General features: G+C 41.3%; 1 protein-coding gene across 1 annotated transcript in view; it reads left to right on the top strand.

Annotated features, from left to right (window-relative positions):
- The window catches only part of LOC132397453 (deformed epidermal autoregulatory factor 1 homolog), a 138,579-nt gene that overhangs the window by 68,461 nt on the left and 52,036 nt on the right, over nucleotides 1–18,082 (top strand). Inside the window, exon 5 of the mRNA XM_059976268.1 lies at nucleotides 9,547–9,686. Within this exon, the coding sequence (XP_059832251.1) occupies nucleotides 9,547–9,686 (140 nt within the window). The remainder of the gene's footprint in view (nucleotides 1–9,546; nucleotides 9,687–18,082) is intronic.

Raw genomic sequence — 18,082 nt, 5'->3', positions numbered from 1 at the left:
AGAGAGAGAAGAGCAAAAAAGGTGGCACTGTTGTGTGCTCAACTCTTTTTATACGCGTAGAAAAGAAACATCCCATTCAAATTTCCAGTTAAGAGTCGGCCAATCAGGAAGCTCCTATTCAAATAGCATGTATATGCAGTTGTTCAAGCTTCCAAAACTTTCCAGAATCATGCAAGTGTAACAACTGGGGGCACACTGAACAACTGCTATACACAAAATGCTGGAGGAACTCAGAAAGCCAGGCAGCATGTATGGGTAAAAGCAGAGTCTTTGGCAGGACTGGAGAGAAAAAGATGAGGAGTAGATTTAAAAGGTGGGGGAGGGGAGAGAGAAACACAGGTGATGTGTGAAACTGGGAGGGGGAGGGGTGAGGTAGAGCTGGGAAGTTGATTGGTGAAAGAGATACAGGCTGGCGAAGGGGAGTTTGATAGGAGAGGATAGAAGACCATGGAAGAAAGAAAAGGGGGGAGGAACACCAGAGGGAGGTGATGGGCAGGTAAGGGAGTAAGGTGGCAGAGGAAAAAGGGGATGGGGAATGGTGAAGGATAGGGTGGGGCAATTACTGGAAGTTCAAGAAATCGATGTTCTGCCATCAGGTTGGAAGCTACCCAGATTGAGTGTAAGGTGTTGTTCCTCCAACCTGATTGTAGCCTTATTGTGACAGTAGAGGTCATGGATGGACATATCAGAATGGAAATAGGAAGTGGAATTAAAATGGGTGGCCACTGGGAGACCCAGCTTTTTCTGGCGGACAGAGTGTAGGTGTCAGTGAGGTGGTCTCCCAATCTATGTTGGGTCTCACCAATATAAAGGAAGCCACACAGAGAGCACTGGACACAGTATATGGCCCCCAACACAGGTGAAGTATCACCTCACCAGGAAGGACTGTTTGGGGCCCTGAATGGTAGTGAGGGAGGAGGTGTAGGCTCAGGTGTAGCACATGTTCTGCTTGAAAGGGTAAGTGCCAAAAGGGATATCAGTGGGGAGGGACAAATAGACAAGGGAGTCTCATAGGGAAAGATGATTTTGGTGGTGGGATCCCGTTGGAGATGACAGAAGTTCTGGAGAATTATGTGCTGGATGTGGAGGCTGGTGGGTGGTAGGTGAGGGTAAGAGGAACCCTATCGCTGGAAATTATTAAGAGTGTGTGACGTTCCATTAAGCAAAGAAGAGTGGTGGTGGTGGAGAGGAACTGGTTGGGTCTAGTGTCCAGAAAGAAACAGAGAGCTTTGAGGCTTTCCTGGTGGGAGATGGAGATGTATAGGGATTAGCCATCCATAGTGAAAATAAGATGATGAGGGCCAGGGAACTTGAAATCATTGGAAGTAGGTACAGAGGAGATATCTGGGGTAAATTTTTTACGCAGAGAGTGGTGAGTGTGTGGAATGGGCTGCCGGTAATGGTGGTGGTGGCAGATACGATAGGGTCTTTTAAGAGACTCCTGGATAAATAGATGGAGCTTAGAAAAATAGAGGGCTATGGGTAACCCTAAATAATTTCCAACTGAAGGCCATTTTCAGCACAGCTTTGTGAGCCGAGGGCCTGTATTGTGCTGTAGGTTTTCTTTTTTTTGTTATTTATTTTTTATTGAAGTTCATTATCAAACAAATATTTCCATAAGATGTATTTCAGATATTGTACATATATATCATTTAGTTATATATGCCACAAATCTCCACATAATATTTATCTAAGGTATACACTCATAGAAAAGAGAGGAAAGAAAGAACAACAAAAGGAGAAAACTATGTACAAGTAGGGAGTGATTTTTTTACAACATATTCATTGCTTTGTGAGGATAAAATCAGGCCTATGAGGTGTTATGTAGTTAAACCATTTTTCCCAGTATGAATTAAATTGTTCCAACTTATGATTAACAGATGCTGTTATCTTCTCCATTTTGTAAATGTCCATTGAAATTTCCATCCATGTATTTAAAGTTGGGCTCTCCTGTGATAACCATTTCCTAGTAACAGTCTTTTTACCAGCCACCGGCAGTATATTCATTAAATATTTATCTCATTTCAACCATTCTTGAGGTATATACCCAAAATATATGGTCTTACTTTCTAAGGGTATTTCACATTTAAAGATGTTTTGTAGGGCATTGTGTATCCCACTCCAATAGTCTTTGATAACGGGGCATTCCCAGAAAATATGATAATGGTTTGCATTTTGATTTCCACAATTTCTCCAGCAAACAGGGAGGTTACTATCATAATGGGATTTCTGAGAGGGTGTAATAAAATATCTTATCAAGTGTTTCCATCTGAACTCCCTCCATTTCTGTAAACTGGTACACTTCCATTGATACCTCCATATTATTGTCCATTCTTCCTGAGATATAATTATCCCTCCTTCCTTCTCCCATTTTGTTTTAATGTGTGAAGTTGAATGTGTTTTAAGATTTGACAAACCCTTACACACGCTTGAAATGACTCTACTGCCGTTATCTGAATTATATGCTTTTCTAAATAGCTCTATCAAACACGTTCTTGCCTTGGTTACATTTTTAACCGTCCTATTAATATATTGTCGCATCTGTAAATGCTGATAAAAGTGTTGTTTTTCTAATAAGTGTCGCTCTTTAAGCATTTCAAAACTGAACAGTGTTCCTTCTTTCATTATATTGCAAAGAACTGTTATTCCTTTAGATGTCCAGTCCTTAAATCTAGCATCCAGTTTATTCGCTGTAAAATCCGAGTCATATGCACACCATTTAAGAATTGCAATATCTCCCTCTAGTTTAAATTCTTTTATAATAGTTTTCCATATTTTAAGAGTCCATTTCACCCATGGGTTATCAATAGTTTTTATATGTACCTTTGTAGGTTGTTATCAGCCAAAATTGCCTGTATGGGGATGGGAAGTATCCCCTCCTCAATGTTTTCCATTGAGCGTCATATGATGGGTTGCACCAACATATCACAGCTCTCAACTGTGCTGCAAAATAATAATCTCTAAGAGAAGGTAGGCCCCATCCCCCCCTTTTCCTTGGCTAATTGCAAAGTTTTGAGATGAACTCTAGGCCGTTTACCTTGCCAAATATATCTTGATAACATTTTGTTCCATTCATTGAATTGATTTTGATTAATCTCTATTGGTAGGGTCTGAAAGAGATATGATAGTCTGGGCATTATATTCATTTTAATATATTTAATCCTTGAACTGAGACTAATAAAAGGAATTAGGTTCCATCTTGTTAAATCTTCCTTAATTTTTATATATATATATCGGCTGATAATTACATTCTGATAATTTTGCCAGATCTTTTGGCAAAATGATGCCCAAATATTTGAAAGACTCTGCCATGCCCAGGGATATCTACTTTCAATTTCTCTTGGTGGGCTATAGTTATATGAAAGTAATTGGGTTTTATCTATGTTGATCTTGTATCCTGATAATTGACCATATTGTTCAAAGGATTGCATCAATTTAGGTAAAGAGTATGTTGGTTGCCCTAGATAAATCAAAATGTCATCCGCGTAACAGGCCAATTTACTCTCTGTCCTTTAATAGTAATTCCCCTGATATCTTTATTTTGTCTGATGTATTGAGTTAATGGTTCCAGATATAATACGAAGAGTAGTGGTGACCATGCACAACCTTGTCTCGTGCCCCTTTCTAGTGTAAAACTATTTGATAAATATCCATTGATTTTAATCGTAGCAGTAGGGTTGTCATATAGTGCCTGTATAGTTTTAATAATTGTATTATGGAAACCAAATCTATGTAAAACTCTGTAAAGAAAATTCCAATTAACCGAATCAATTGCCTTTTCAGCGTCCACTATTACTATTACTTCAAATTTATTTTTTTGTATATGATCCACAATGTGAAGTCTCCTTTGTATGCAGGTGTCCCCCATTTTACAAAGGTAGAGCGTTCCTACGAACCCTTTCTTAAGCCGAAATGGCGTAAAGTGAAGAACCATTAATTTATTTGGGAAAAATTTTTGTAAAAGCAAAAATCCTCTTTGTAATGCGAAAACAGGTTACTAATGTAGGTCTTTTGTAAAAGTGAAGTAGCATAAAGCGAACATTCGTAAAGCGGGGGACACCTGTACTGTCTTGTGTTTGGCATTGTTGTATAAAACCTGTCTGATCGTTACGTATCAGTGTGGGTAGAAACTCTTCTAATCATTTGGCCATGATGAAGGTAAATAATCTATAATCTACATTAAGAGCAGATATTGGTCTAAATGACCCACATTCCATTTTATCCTTGTCTTCTGAGATTATCGCTTCCTTCCAGCTGGGTGGCATTTGTGCCTTTTTTAGAGACCAGTGTGGGGAGTAAGACAGGAATTAACTCATTTTTAAATTCTTTGTACCACTCTGCCGTATACCCATCTGATCCTGGTGACTTGCTTAAATTAAGCCTACTAATTGCAGCTTTTAGTTCAACTTCAGTTATGTCAGCAGTCATCGTTCTATTTTGTTCTTTGCTTAAAGTGGGTAACTAGAGAATTCAGAAAGGTGTCAATTTGGGTTATGCTTCCCCCTGGAACTTTGGAATATAGAGTTTTGTAAAACACTTCAAAAGCTTCTTGAATTTCACTTAGCTTATTTTTTAAAATCATTTTTGTTCTTGGATCCCTAATTCTATGAATTGTATTTTCTGCTATCTTTTTTTCAGTTTCCACGCCAGTATTTTCATAGACTTTGATCCACTTTCATAATGTCTCTGTTTCAGAAACATTAAATTTTTCCTGATTTCTTGTGTAGCCAAACTATTAATTTCATTCTTTTTAAAAAATTTCCTCTAATGTATCCTGTGCCAAATTCAATTTCTGTTTTTTTTTCTAGTTTCTATTTTGTAATTCCTCTAATGTTTTATTCCTTATATTTTTCTTATATGAAGATATCGCTATAATTTTCCCTCTTCAAACAGCCTTCAGAGTATCCCATAGAATAGGTGGTGAAACCTCTCCATTATCATTGAATTCTAAGTAAAGACCAATTTCTTTTTTAATTTGTTCCTTAAAATAGGGATCATTGCGTAGACTTGAATTTAGTTTCCAAATAGTATTCTTTGGTTGTAGGTCAAAATCAACAGTTAAATATATAGGTGCATGGTCACTTACATCTATTGTCCCAATTCCACAGGTGTTTATTTTGTCTTTGTCTTTTCCAAATGTTATGAAATAGTCTATTCTTTATATACAGAATGGGAGGCAGAATAATCAGTGTAATCCCTTCTGTTGGGGAAAAGGACCCTCCATATATCAATTAGACCAACATCCTCAAAAAGTGTATTAACTTTCTTATGTAAGGATTTTGTTTCATAGGTTTTTCTATTGAAAGAGTCTAACTTTGGTTGTAATTGTAAAGTTAAGTTTCCCCCACATATCAGGAGACCTTCTGTTTCCGTTACTGTAATATTAGTAATTTTATGAAAGAAACTAATATCACTTCCTGGAGTGCATATATATTCAATAGAGTAACTGAATTTCCGTCTATATTCCCCCTTACCAGAATATATCTGCCCTCCTTATCTCCCATTTCAAATACTTTTTCAAAATTTAGCTTACTTGAGATAAGAAAAGCAACTCCTCTCCTATGTCCTGATTTATATGAGGAGAAAGACAAATTAGTGAAGCCCATTCTCTTCAGTTTTCCATGCTCATTATCACTTAAATGAGTTTCTTGTAAATATACTACATGGGCTTGTTCTTTTTTCATTTTGGATAGAATTCTGCTATGTTTGATTGGATTTAACAGCCCATTGACATTAAAAGAAATGAATTTTACTTTGTCCTTAGTCATGTGTATTTATCTGTCAATATATCATTGAAATTAGCAGAATAAAACTTAATCGGTCTACTCCCTGAACAAACAAGAACCGAGAAACGTGAATAATAAAATAAAAGGCTATGAAGGTGTGATTCCAAGGCTGAGATCTCTAGTAGATGACCCTGCGTTGAGCTAGAGGGAATGTCTGGCTGTGGGGAATAACCCCTCCTACCTATGAGTTGAGGGCCCCCATTGCAGTACCCATAAAAGTAAGTAAACAAATCTATATCCATTACACAGAAAAGATTTCCCTGTGTTTTCCTCCCATATATATATTCTCATTTATGCAGGGAAAAAGGAGTGAATGAATGAATGAATAAAAAAGAATAATAGAGTAATATAAAATCCACTTTATAATAAGTATTTCTCAAAATGGGTATAGCAGCGTCTATTTTTGCTTCCGTTTAGCTTACCAATATTTTTAAAGTTAGCCAAACCTTATGGCTCTTTCAGAGGGGTGAGGGCTGTCTTTGGAAAACTCACAGTCTCTTCCTGATATATTTCTCTCGCCCTCCTCCCATCCCCTGCTTTCTCGATTCTCTCACTATTTCCCAAGCAGAGTGGGATAACTGCTCAGCCAGGCTTTCCCTCGGTTTGATCACACTGACAGGCAACCCTCTGGCCTTCATGTCTGTAGTCGCCTCTTTCAGTGTCTGATACAGTTGCATCCCATCATCATAAAACATTCGTAGTTTAGCAGGGTACAGAGTTTGGAGTCTAATCCATCCTTGCTTTAATACTCACTTTACTTCAGAGTATTGTTCACATTTCTGCAGGACTGCCGGAGGGTAATCTTGATCGAAATATATTAATTTATCTTTCAAAAACACCCTCTTCTTACTCCAGGCCCTTCGTAGAATCTCTGCCTTGGTATTGTATTGAAGGAATCTAATTACTATTGAGCGTGGCTTATCTTCTCTGTCTCCAGTATAGGCCGCAGGGCGAGCACACGTTGTGCCCTCTCAATTTCAAGCTCCATTGTTGAAGGAATCTCTAGTGCATCCCGTAGCAACTTTCCTACAAACTCCATCATAGACAAACCCTCTGCTCCTTCGAGAACATTGTATAGTCTGATTTTTTTTCTGTCGTGATCTTCCCTCCAGGTTAATTAGTTTACTTCCTTGTTGATTTAATACTTTTATCATCTTACTTAGTATCTGTTCCAGGTTTTTGCACGTGATCTTCCACCTTCTCAATTCGTGTCTCTGCCAACGCTATTTTTTGATTGACATTGGCGAGCTCTGTCTTGATATCATTTAGTTGCTGTTTTATATCTTTTTGGAATTCCTGTATCTCTTCCAGAATTTTTAACATATTTGCTGCTTCGCCTGAATGAAGCCCATCGTCAGTCTCACTACCACGCGTTCGGGTAGGAGAACCGCTCGCTGCACCTCTCTCGTCCACAGGCTCCACAGTGATGCTTTTGTTATCTCCATTCTTTTTCCCCATTCTTGCCCCCTTATCAATTCAGATATTTTCGAAAGATCTTATATTTGATGGATTAATGGGGCAAAATATGCGTTTTTCCGAAGGAGCTATTGACTTAAACTGCCATTCTGGATGATGACATCACTGGAACTTGTGCTGTAGGTTTTCTATGTTTTTATGTCTACCTGGAGAAGCGGGCTTGTAGATCTTGGGTAGGAGGTAGAAAAGAGACGTGCGGGGTGCAGGAACTATGAAGTTGGTGGTATTGGATGGGAGATCCCCAGAGCTAATGAGGTAAATGATGGTGTGGGAGACAATGTTCTGGTGCTTCTTAGTGGGATTCTGTTTGAGGGGTAAGTAAGAGGAGGTGTCATTGATTTCTTCAATTTCCAGTAATGGCCCCCTGTCCTCTCCTTCACCAGATTCTATCCCCTTTTCCCCCTCTCACCTTATCTCCTTGCTCACTCATTGCCTCCCTCAGGTGTTCTTCACCTTTTCTTTCTTCTATGGTCTTCTATCCCCATCTGTCAGACTCCCTCCTCTCCAGCCCTGTATCTCTTTCACCAATCAACTTTCTAGCTATTAACTTCCTCCCTCACCCTCCTGGTTTCAGCTCCCCATCTTTGAAATCTGCTCCTCATCTTTTTTTCTCCAGGCCTGCCAAAGGGTCTTGGCCTGAAATGGCGACTGCACTCTTTTCCATAGATGCTACCTGGCCTGCAGAGTTCCTCCAGCATTTTGTGTGTATTACTTGGATTTCCAGTATCTGCAGATTTTCTCTTGCTTGTGATTTAATTGCATATACACACTGTGACCACTAGGGGACACACGGAACAATTACATATACACACTGTGACCACTAGGGGGCACACAGAACAATTACATATACACACCGTGACCACTAGGGGACACACGGAACAATTACATATACACACTGTGACCACTAGGGACACACTGAACAACTGCATATACACGCTGTGACCACTAGGGGACACACTGAACAATTGCATATACACACTGTGACCACTAGGGGACACACTGAACAATTGCATATACACACTGTGACCACTAGGGGACACACTGAACAATTGCATATACACACTGTGACCACTAGGGGACACACTGAACAATTGCATATACACACTGTGACCACTAGGGGACACACTGAACAATTGCATATACACACTGTGACCACTAGGGGACACACTGAACAATTGCATATACACACTGTGACCACTAGGGGACACACTGAACAATTGCATATACACACTGTGACCACTAGGGGACACACTGAACAATTGCATATACACACTGTGACCACTAGGGGACACACTGAACAATTGCATATACACACCGTGACCACTAGGGGACACACGGAACAATTACATATACACACCGTGACCACTAGGGGACACACTGAACAATTACATATACACACCGTGACCACTAGGGGACACACTGAACAATTGCATATACACACTGTGACCACTAGGGGACACACTGAACAATTGCATATACACACCGTGACCACTAGGGGACACACGGAACAATTACATATACACACCGTGACCACTAGGGGACACACTGAACAATTACATATACACACTGTGACCACTAGGGGACACACTGAACAATTACATATACACACCGTGACCACTAGGGGACACACGGAACAATTGCATATACACACTGTGACCACTAGGGGACACACGGAACAATTACATATACACACCGTGACCACTGGGAAACATACTAAGCAGTTACATATACACACTGAGACCATTAGGGGACAAACTGAAGAACTGCATCACAAACAAGAGAAAATCTGCAGGTGCTGGAAATCCAAGCCACACATACAAAATTCTGGAGGAACTCAGCAGGCCAGGCAATACCTATGGAAAAGAGTAACAGTCAACATTTCAGGCTGACACCCTTTGACTGTTTGCTCTTTTCCATAGATGCTGCATGGCCTGCTGAGTTTCTCCAGCATTTTGTTTGAACAGCTGTATGTATAAATTATGACTACTAGGAAATATACGTAATAGTTACATGTATGTATATAAATAACAGGCAATTAGTTATTAAGATAACAATTAAACAGTCTAATCCAACAATGTACTCCTATCATAGAACTTTTTATTGTGTTAAAGGTACATGGCTGAATTAAGCATTTCATCCTTGAGGTCAGAGAGTGTTAATCAGTTTAGTTCAATATAAAGGAGTGTTGCTGCTACTGAATAAATTTATGTCTTATGCATGATTCTTGTATGACACATGCATGGAGTTAGAAGGAAACATGAGTGATCTGAAGACTTATTTTCAGGAGGCCGTGGGCGTTGCATTAAACATGGAGAGAACTGGTTTACTCCCACTGAATTTGAAGGGTTGGCGGGTCGCGCTAGCAGCAAAGACTGGAAAAGGAGCATCCGATATGCTGGTCGCTCCCTGCAGTGCCTGATACAGGTAAGAGGCAGTCATCATTGACAGATCAACTACCATGTGCATTTTTCTTCTGTCTAAATAAACAACTTGGGGAGATCATAACATTTCAGATTATTCTCCCTTTTCCTAACCCTTCAGAGGAGTGAAGAATGTACAAACATAATGTAAGAGTTGAGAGGTTCAGACACACAGCTTCAGAATGACAACAGGGTGGCTTGTTTAGAATGCTTTTCCATGGAAGCAAAGAATCTTAGAGCAGAGTTTGAGGCCATCTGGCCTGTAATACCGCTGCAATATAATATAAGACATTGGAGCAGAATTAAGCCATACGACCGATGGAGTCTGCTCTGCCATTCCATTATGGCTGATTTATTATCCTTCTCAACACCAATCTGAAAAATTATAGCTGGGAGCTCAATGTCCAAGGATACAAACATCGAAAACCTACAGCACAATACAGGCCCTTCGGCCCACAAAGCTGTGCAGAACATGCCCTTACCTTAGAAATTACCTAGGGTTACCAAAATTCTCTATTTTTCTAAGCTCTATGTACCTATCCAAAACTCTCTTAAAAGACCCTATTGTATCCGCCTTCACCACCATTGCCGGCAGCCCATTCTACGTACTCACCACTTTCTGAGTAAAAAATGTACTGCTGACATCTCTGCACCTACTTCCAAGCACCTTAAAACTGTGCCCTCTCATGTTAGCCATTTCAGCCCTGGGAAAAGGCCTCTGACTATCCACACGATCAATGCCTCTCATCATCTTATACGCCTTTATCAGGTCACCTCTCATCCTCCTATGCTCCAAGGAGAAAAGGCCGAGTTCACTCAACATATTCTCATCAGGCATGCTCCCCAATCCAGGCAACATCCTTGTAAATCTCCTCTGCACCCTTTCCATGGTTTCAAGTCAAGTCAAGTCACTTTTTATTGTCATATCAACCATAACTGCTGGTACAGTACACAGTAAAAATGAGATGTTTTTCAGGACCATGGTGCTACATGAAACAGTACAAAAACTACACTGAACTACGTAAAAACAACACAGAAAAAAAAAACGACACTAGACTACAGACCTACCCAGGACTGAATAAAGTGCACAAAACAGTGCAGGCATTACAATAAATAATAAACACGACAAAAGGCACAATAGAGGGCAGTAAGTTGGTGTCAGTCCAGGCTCTGGGTATTGAGGAGTCTGATGGCTTGGGGGAAGAAACTGTTACATAGTCTGGTCGTGAGAGCCGGAATGCTTTGGTGCCTTTTCCCAGATGGCAGGAGGGAGAAGAGTTTGTATGAGGGGTGTGTAGGGTCCTTCATAATGCTGTTTGTTTTGCAGATGCAACATGTAGTATAAATGTTTGGAATGGCGGGAGGAGAGACCCTGATGATCTTCTCAGCTGACCTCACTATCCGCTGCAGGGTCTTGCGATCTGAGATGGTGCAATTTCCAAACCAGGCCATGATGTAGCTGCTCAGGATGCTCTCAATACAACCCCTGTAGAATGTGATGAGGATGGGGGGTGGGAGATGGACTTTCCTCAGCCTTCACAGAAAATAGAGATGCTGCTGGGCTTTCTTTACTATGGAGCTGGTGTTGAGGGACCAGGTGAGATTCTCCACCAGGTGAACACCAAAAAATTTGGTGCACTTAACAATCTCTACCAAGAAGCCATCTATGTTTAGCAGAGAGTGGTCACTCCGAGCCCTCCTGAAGTCAACAACCATCTCTTTTGTTTTGTTCACATTCAGAGACAGGTTGTTGGCTCTGCATCCTTTCTGTAGTGAGGCGATCAGAACTGAGCACAGTACTCCAAGTGGGGTCTGACCAGGGTCCTATATTGCTGCAACATTACCTCTCAGATCCTAAACTCAATCCTATGATTGATGAAGGCCAATACACCATATGCCTTCTTAACCACAGAGTCAACCTGCGCAGCAGCTTTGAGTGTCCTGTGGACTCAGACCCCAAGATCCCTCTGATTCTCCACACTGCCAAGAGTCTTACCATTAATGCTATATTCTGCCATCATATTTGACCTACTAAAATGAACCACTTCACACTTATCTGGGTTGTAGGCACTACCGCCTGTCTTCCCTATATTTCCACGGTTTCTGGAAGGACCTCCAGGATCCTGAAGAAATAGCGGGTTAATACCATCCGCAAACCTATATGGAAGCTCAAGTCAAAGCTGACCTGGCAGTTAGGCTGGCTAAAATTGACTGGATTCCCTGTGAATGCATAACAGGGCAAATATGTATTTTCCTTTGTTAAATATCTTTTTTATGATTGCAAAAAAACGCTGGACTCCAAGATTTTGGATACTGCATTTTTTACCCCATCAGTAAGCTGCTCATTGATTGGAGTAGTTAGTCTGGGTGTCAATGGGTCTGGCTGGGGTGTCCAAGAAGCCGGTTGGGATGTTGGGGGAGCCTGCTGGCATTTTGATGGAACCAGGTGGTATGGTGCAGGAGTTGGACTGGGTTTAGAGCAGTTGGTCTGTGTGCAGACCATGTTGCTATCTGCTACTTGAAGGCATCAGAGTTGGTATGCAAAGGCCATGATTGTCTTGGACGTTACTGTTGTGCTCACAAGACAGACAGTTGGAAAGCTGCATAGGTTGTAGGGAGGAATAGGCTTTAAGTTGCGGGCTAGCTTGCTGCTGCATTTCTGGAAAGAGAACCTGGTAGGTGGTGCAGTGTTGCATCACTGCTCAGTTGGGGGGTTGGCCTTTCCTGTTGGTGCTGCCCTCCAGTGTTCAATTGGTGGAATGACAGGCTAGATTTTGTGCCTCAGACAAAATTAGGAATCAAAGGTTGAGCATGGTGTGACTAGTGTTTTGAGCTGCCTATATTTCAATGCAAGAAGTAGTGCTGAAGATGAGTTAGCTAGTTTACAAACAGAGGCAACGTGCAGTGAGGAGAGACTGTTGATAGGGCAAAATTCCAGTCAATAGGATGAGTTGCAACGTAAGTGGCATTGAAAAGGGTGAATACAGGACTGAAAGTGTTGTATTTTTATGCATGTAATATATGAAATAAGTTACATGAATATGTAGCGTAATTGCAGGTTTACAGGTATGATGTTGTAGGCATCACTGAATCATGGCTGAAAGATTATAGCTTGGAGCTTAATGTCCAAGGATACACATTGTATCAAAAGGATAGGCAGGAAGACAGAGGGGGTGGCGTTGCTCTGTTGGTTATAAATGAAATCATGTCATTAGGAAGAGGTGACAGAGGGTCGGAAGGTGTTGAATCGTTGTGGATCGAGCTAAGGAACTGCAACGGCAAAAAGACCATGATGGGAGTTGAATACAGATCCCTAAACTGTAGTAAAGATGTGGTCTACAAATTAAAGAGGGAGATAGAAAATGCATGCCAAAAGGGTAATGCTATAACAGTCATGGAGGTTCTCAACATGCAGGTAGATTGGGAAAATCAGGTTGGTGCTGGATTCCAGGAGGGGGAATTTCTAGAGTGTCTGCTAGAGGGCTTTTATAGTAGCTTGTGGTTGAGCCCACTAAGATTGGATGTGTGCAATGAACCAGAAATGATTAGAGAGCATATGGTAGAAGAACTCTTAGGGGAAAGTGATTATAATATGATCAAATTCACCCTGAAATCTGAGGAGAAACTAAAGTCAGGTGTATCAGTATTACAGTAGAGAAAAGGGAATTTCAGAGGCATGAGAAAGGAGTCCAGAATTGATTGAAAAAGTACACTGACAGGGATGACAATTTTTGGAAGCAGTTTGGAAGACATAGGATATACACATCCTAAAGAGGAAGAAGTATTCTAAAGGAAAGATGATGCAACCATGGCAACTAAGAAGTCATTAAGAAGGTAAAGTTGGAATACAAAAGTAAACTAGCCAAAAATATTAATGAAGTTACTATACTAAAAGTTTCTTCAGATACATAAAGTGTAAAAGAGAGGCGGAAGTGGATATGGGACCACTGGAAAACAATGCTGGAGAGGCAGTAATAGGGACAACGAAATGGCAGATGAACTGAAAATGTACTTTGCATCAGTCTTCACTGTGGAAGACATTGTGGTGGAGGTTCCAGGGTTCAGGGGCCATGAAGTGTGTGAAGTTACCATGACTAGAGAGAAGGTTCTTGGGAAATTGAAAAATCTGAAGGTAGATAAGTCACCTGGACCAGATGGTTACACCCTAGAGTTCTGAAAGAGGTGGCTGAAGAGACTGTGGAGGCATTAATAATGATCTTTCAAGAATCACTACAATCTAAAATGGTTCCAGAAGACTGGAAAGTTGCAAATGTAATTCCACTCTTCAAGAAGGGAGAGAAGCAGGGGAAAGGAAACTATAGGCCAGTTAGTCTGATCTCAGTGGTTGGGAAGATGTTGGGGTTGATTTGTTAGGGATGAGGTCTCGAGGTACTACTTGGAGGCACATGATAAAATAGGCCATAGTCGGCAATCTTACCTGACAAATTTGTTGGAATTCTTTGAAGAGCGTTTGATGGCTCTGGGCCCGTATTTACTAGAATTCAGAAGATTGAGGGGTGACTTCATTGAAACCTATTGAGTGGTAAAAGGCCTTGATAGAGCGGATGTGGAGAGGATGCTTTCAATGGTGGGAGAGTCTAAGACCAGAGTTCACAGCTTCAGAAAAGTGGGTGTCCTTTCAGAACAGAGATGAGGAGGAATTTCTTTAGCCAGAGAGTAGTGAATCTGGAATTTTTTGCCACAGGCAGCTGGGGATATCAAGTCATGTATATTTAAGACAGAGGTTGATAGATTCTTGATTGATCAGGGCATGAAGGGATACGGGGAGAAGGCAGGAGATTGGAGCTGAGAGGAAAATTGGATCAGCCATGATGAAATGGCAGAGCAGACTCGTTGGGCCAAGTGGCTTAATTCTGCTCCTATATCTTACGGTCTTATTACAGAGGAAGAAGTGTTTGCTGTCCTGAGGCAAATCAGGGTAGATAAATCCCCAGGGCCTGACAAGGTGTTCTCTCGGACCCTACAGGAGGCAAGGGCAGGAATTGTCAGGGCCCTAGCAGAGATATTTAAAACATCCTTAGAGATAGGGCAGGGACCGGTATTTGGGTATACACAGACTGTTTAAGGATAGTCAGTGTGGCTTCATGCATGGTAGATCATGTCCAACAAATCTTATGACATTTTCAAGGAATTTACCAGGAAAGTGGATGAAGGCAAGGCAGTGGATGTTGTCTACCTGGTGTTTAGCAAGGCATTTGACAAGGTCCCGCATGGAAGGTTGATAAGAAGGTTCAGTTGCTTGGCATTTAAGATGAGTTAGTAAATTGGATTAGATATTGGCTTTGTGGGAGAAGCCAGAGAGTGGTAGTAAAAGGTTGTCTCTTTGACTGCAGGCCTGTGACTAGTGGTGTGCCGCAGGAATCTGTGCTGGGCCCATTGCTGTTTGTCATCTATATCAGTGATCTAGAAGATAATATGGTTAACTAGATCAGCAAAGTTGCAGATGACTCCAAGATTGGAGGTGTCATGTGCAGTGAGGAAGGCTATCATGATTTGCAGAGGGATCTGGATCAGCTGGGCTGGGCTGTAAAATGGCAGATGGAATTTAATGCAGACAGTTGCGAGGTGTTATGCTTTGGTGGGATCAACCAGGGTAGGTCTTACATAGTGAACAGTAGGGCACTGAGGAATGTGGTAGAATAAAGGAGTCTGGGTATACATCTCCATAATTCATGCAGAGGGACTTGGGAGTTCTTGTGCAAGATTCCCTGAAGGTTAATTCACAGGTTGAGTCTGTGGTAAAGAAGCCAAATACAATGTTGGCATTTATTTCAAGGAGATTAGAATATAAAAACAAGGAGATAATGCTGAGCCTTTATAAGACACTAGTCAGGCTGCACTTGGAATATTGTCAACAGTTTTGGGCCCCATTTCTCAGGAAGGATGTATTGTTATTGGAGAGAGTCCAGATGAGTTTCATGAGGATGATCTGTGGAATGCACTGCCACAGAGTGCAATGGAGGTCAAGTCCATGGGTATATTTAAGGCAAAAGTTGAGAGTTTCCTGATCAGTCAGGGCATCAAAGGATACGGTGAGAAGGCAGGTGAATGGGGTTGAGTGGGATCCAGGATCAGCCATGATGGAATGGTGGAGCAGACTTGATGTGCTGAATGGCCTAATTCTGCTGCTATGTCTTATGGTCTTATTGGTGAGGCCTAATTTGGAGTATTATGTGCAGTTCTGGTCACCTACCTACAGCTAGGCTCGAAAGCGTACAGAGAAAATTTACAAGGATGTTGCTGGGATTGACCTGAGTTGTAAGGAAAGATTGAATAGGTTAGGACTTTATTCCTTAGGACGTAGAAGATTGAGAGGGGATTTGTTGGAGCTATGTAAAATCTGAGGGGTATTGGTAGGGTAAATGCAAGCAGGCTTTTTCCACTGAGGTTGGGTGGGGCTACAACCATGGGTGAGAGGTGAAAAGTTTAAGGGAACATGAGGAGAAACTTCTTCACTCTGAGGGTCGTGAGAGTGTGGAATGAACTGTCAGCACAAGTGCATGCAAGCTGCATTCCAATGTTTAAGAGAGGTTTGGATATGTATATGGATGGTAGGGTTATGGTCCTATGTAAGTTGATGAGCGTAGACAGATTAAATGGTTTTGGAATGGACTAGATGGGCCGAAGGTTCTGTCTCTAGTAGGTACAGAGGAGACGTCAGGGATAATTTTTTAATGCAGAGAGTGGTGAGTGCGTGGAATAGACTGCCAGCGATGTTGGTGGAGGCGGATACGATAGGGTCTTTTAAGAGACTCCTGGATAGGTACATGGAGCTCAGAAAAATAGAGGGCTATGGGTAATCCTGGGTAATCTCTAAGGTATGGACATGTTCGGCACAGCTTTGTGGGCCAAAGGGCCTGTATTGTGCTGTAGGTTTTCTATGTTTCCACGTTTCTGTGCTGTAGTTTTCTATGACTCTACCTCAATGAAAGGTCATTGGGAGCCATGGTAGCGTAGCAACTCAGATGCTCAGTGTTCAAATCCGGCATCTTCTTTAAGTAAGTTTGTACTTTTTTCCTGTGTGTGCTTGGATTTCCTCGTGCAGAGGAAAATGTACTGGTTAGTAGGTTAATTGTCATTATAAATTGTCCCATGATTAGGCTAGGAGTTAAATCGGTTTGTTGCGGGCAGTGTGCCTTGTTGGGCCTGAAGGGCCTGTTCTGTGCTGTATCTCTAAGTAAAACAAATAATTAATTAAAAAGGTGTATGAACTATATACAAGATGTTTTTCACTATATTTTCATACATTGAACAACAATAAACTAATTTACTGATGTTTGTTTCACATTGGAAAATTCTGAGAGTGTTTAACCAGAGTTTTAACAAAATACAATACCAAGGCAGAAAAGCAAGAGTAATATAGTTTGGTCAAAGTTTGTTACAAAGAGTTTTATAGGTTGACAAAGAAGGGTAAAGTTTGTTACAAGAAGCTTCATAAATTGACAAAGAAGGGTAAAGTTTGGGAAAAGATGATTGGATAGTGGACCTGGTGTGAACAACATCTCATGTTCATGATAGGGCAGCATGATAGCCTAACAGTTCACATAACACTTTTACAGTGCCTGCTGTAAGATTTGGGTTCAATTCCCACCACTGTCAGTAAGTTTCCCCCAGATACTCCACTTTCCACCCATACTCCAAAGGCGTACATTCAGGGTTGATGAGTTGTGGGCGTACAATGTGTGCTCAGAAGTGTGGTGACATTTGTGGGCTGCCCAGCACAATCCCCCGATTTGATTTGATGCAAATGATGCATTTTGTTGTACATGTAATAAATAATCTAATCTTACCTCTTAGTGAAATACTGAGAAGGTCATTGACCTAAAATATGAACCCACTTCACAGCTGTTTCCTGACCTGCTGAGGATTCCCAGCATTCTTTGTGTGACGGGTTAGATCGGGGGTCGGCAACCCGCGGCTCCGGAGCCACATGTGGCTCTTTTACGTCTGTGCTGCGGCTCCCTGTTGCTTTGGGAAATAATTGGTTGTGGCGACCCTTTTCCTGGCACATCCGAACCGACTCACAATTAGATAGCCTACGGGGGTTTGCGAGCACAGAGCTTTGGAGCCTCTGCGCCATGGGGGGCAGGTTGAGGGAGGCTTAAAAGTGAGGCTGAAGATTTCGAATAAAGTTTTTTCTTTCGACTGCAGTTACCGACTCCGTGTCGTAATTTTAGCGCTGCGTGTAGCACACCGCTACATGGTCAGTGTTTAATTAAAATGTATTTTATGTTAGTTTGTTAGTTTTTGAAATGTAAATCTAAATTTGAAGATTATGGTGATCTTGTACAATCTAAATAAGACGTTGTGGCGACCCATTTCCTGACTCATCCGAACTGGCTCACAATTAGCCAGCGTTCAGGCTAAGGGAGATAGCCT

This window comes from Hypanus sabinus, chromosome 7 (genome assembly GCF_030144855.1).
Source record: "Hypanus sabinus isolate sHypSab1 chromosome 7, sHypSab1.hap1, whole genome shotgun sequence".
Lineage (NCBI taxonomy): Eukaryota > Metazoa > Chordata > Chondrichthyes > Myliobatiformes > Dasyatidae > Hypanus > Hypanus sabinus.
This window is presented reverse-complemented; position numbering and strand designations above follow the sequence as displayed.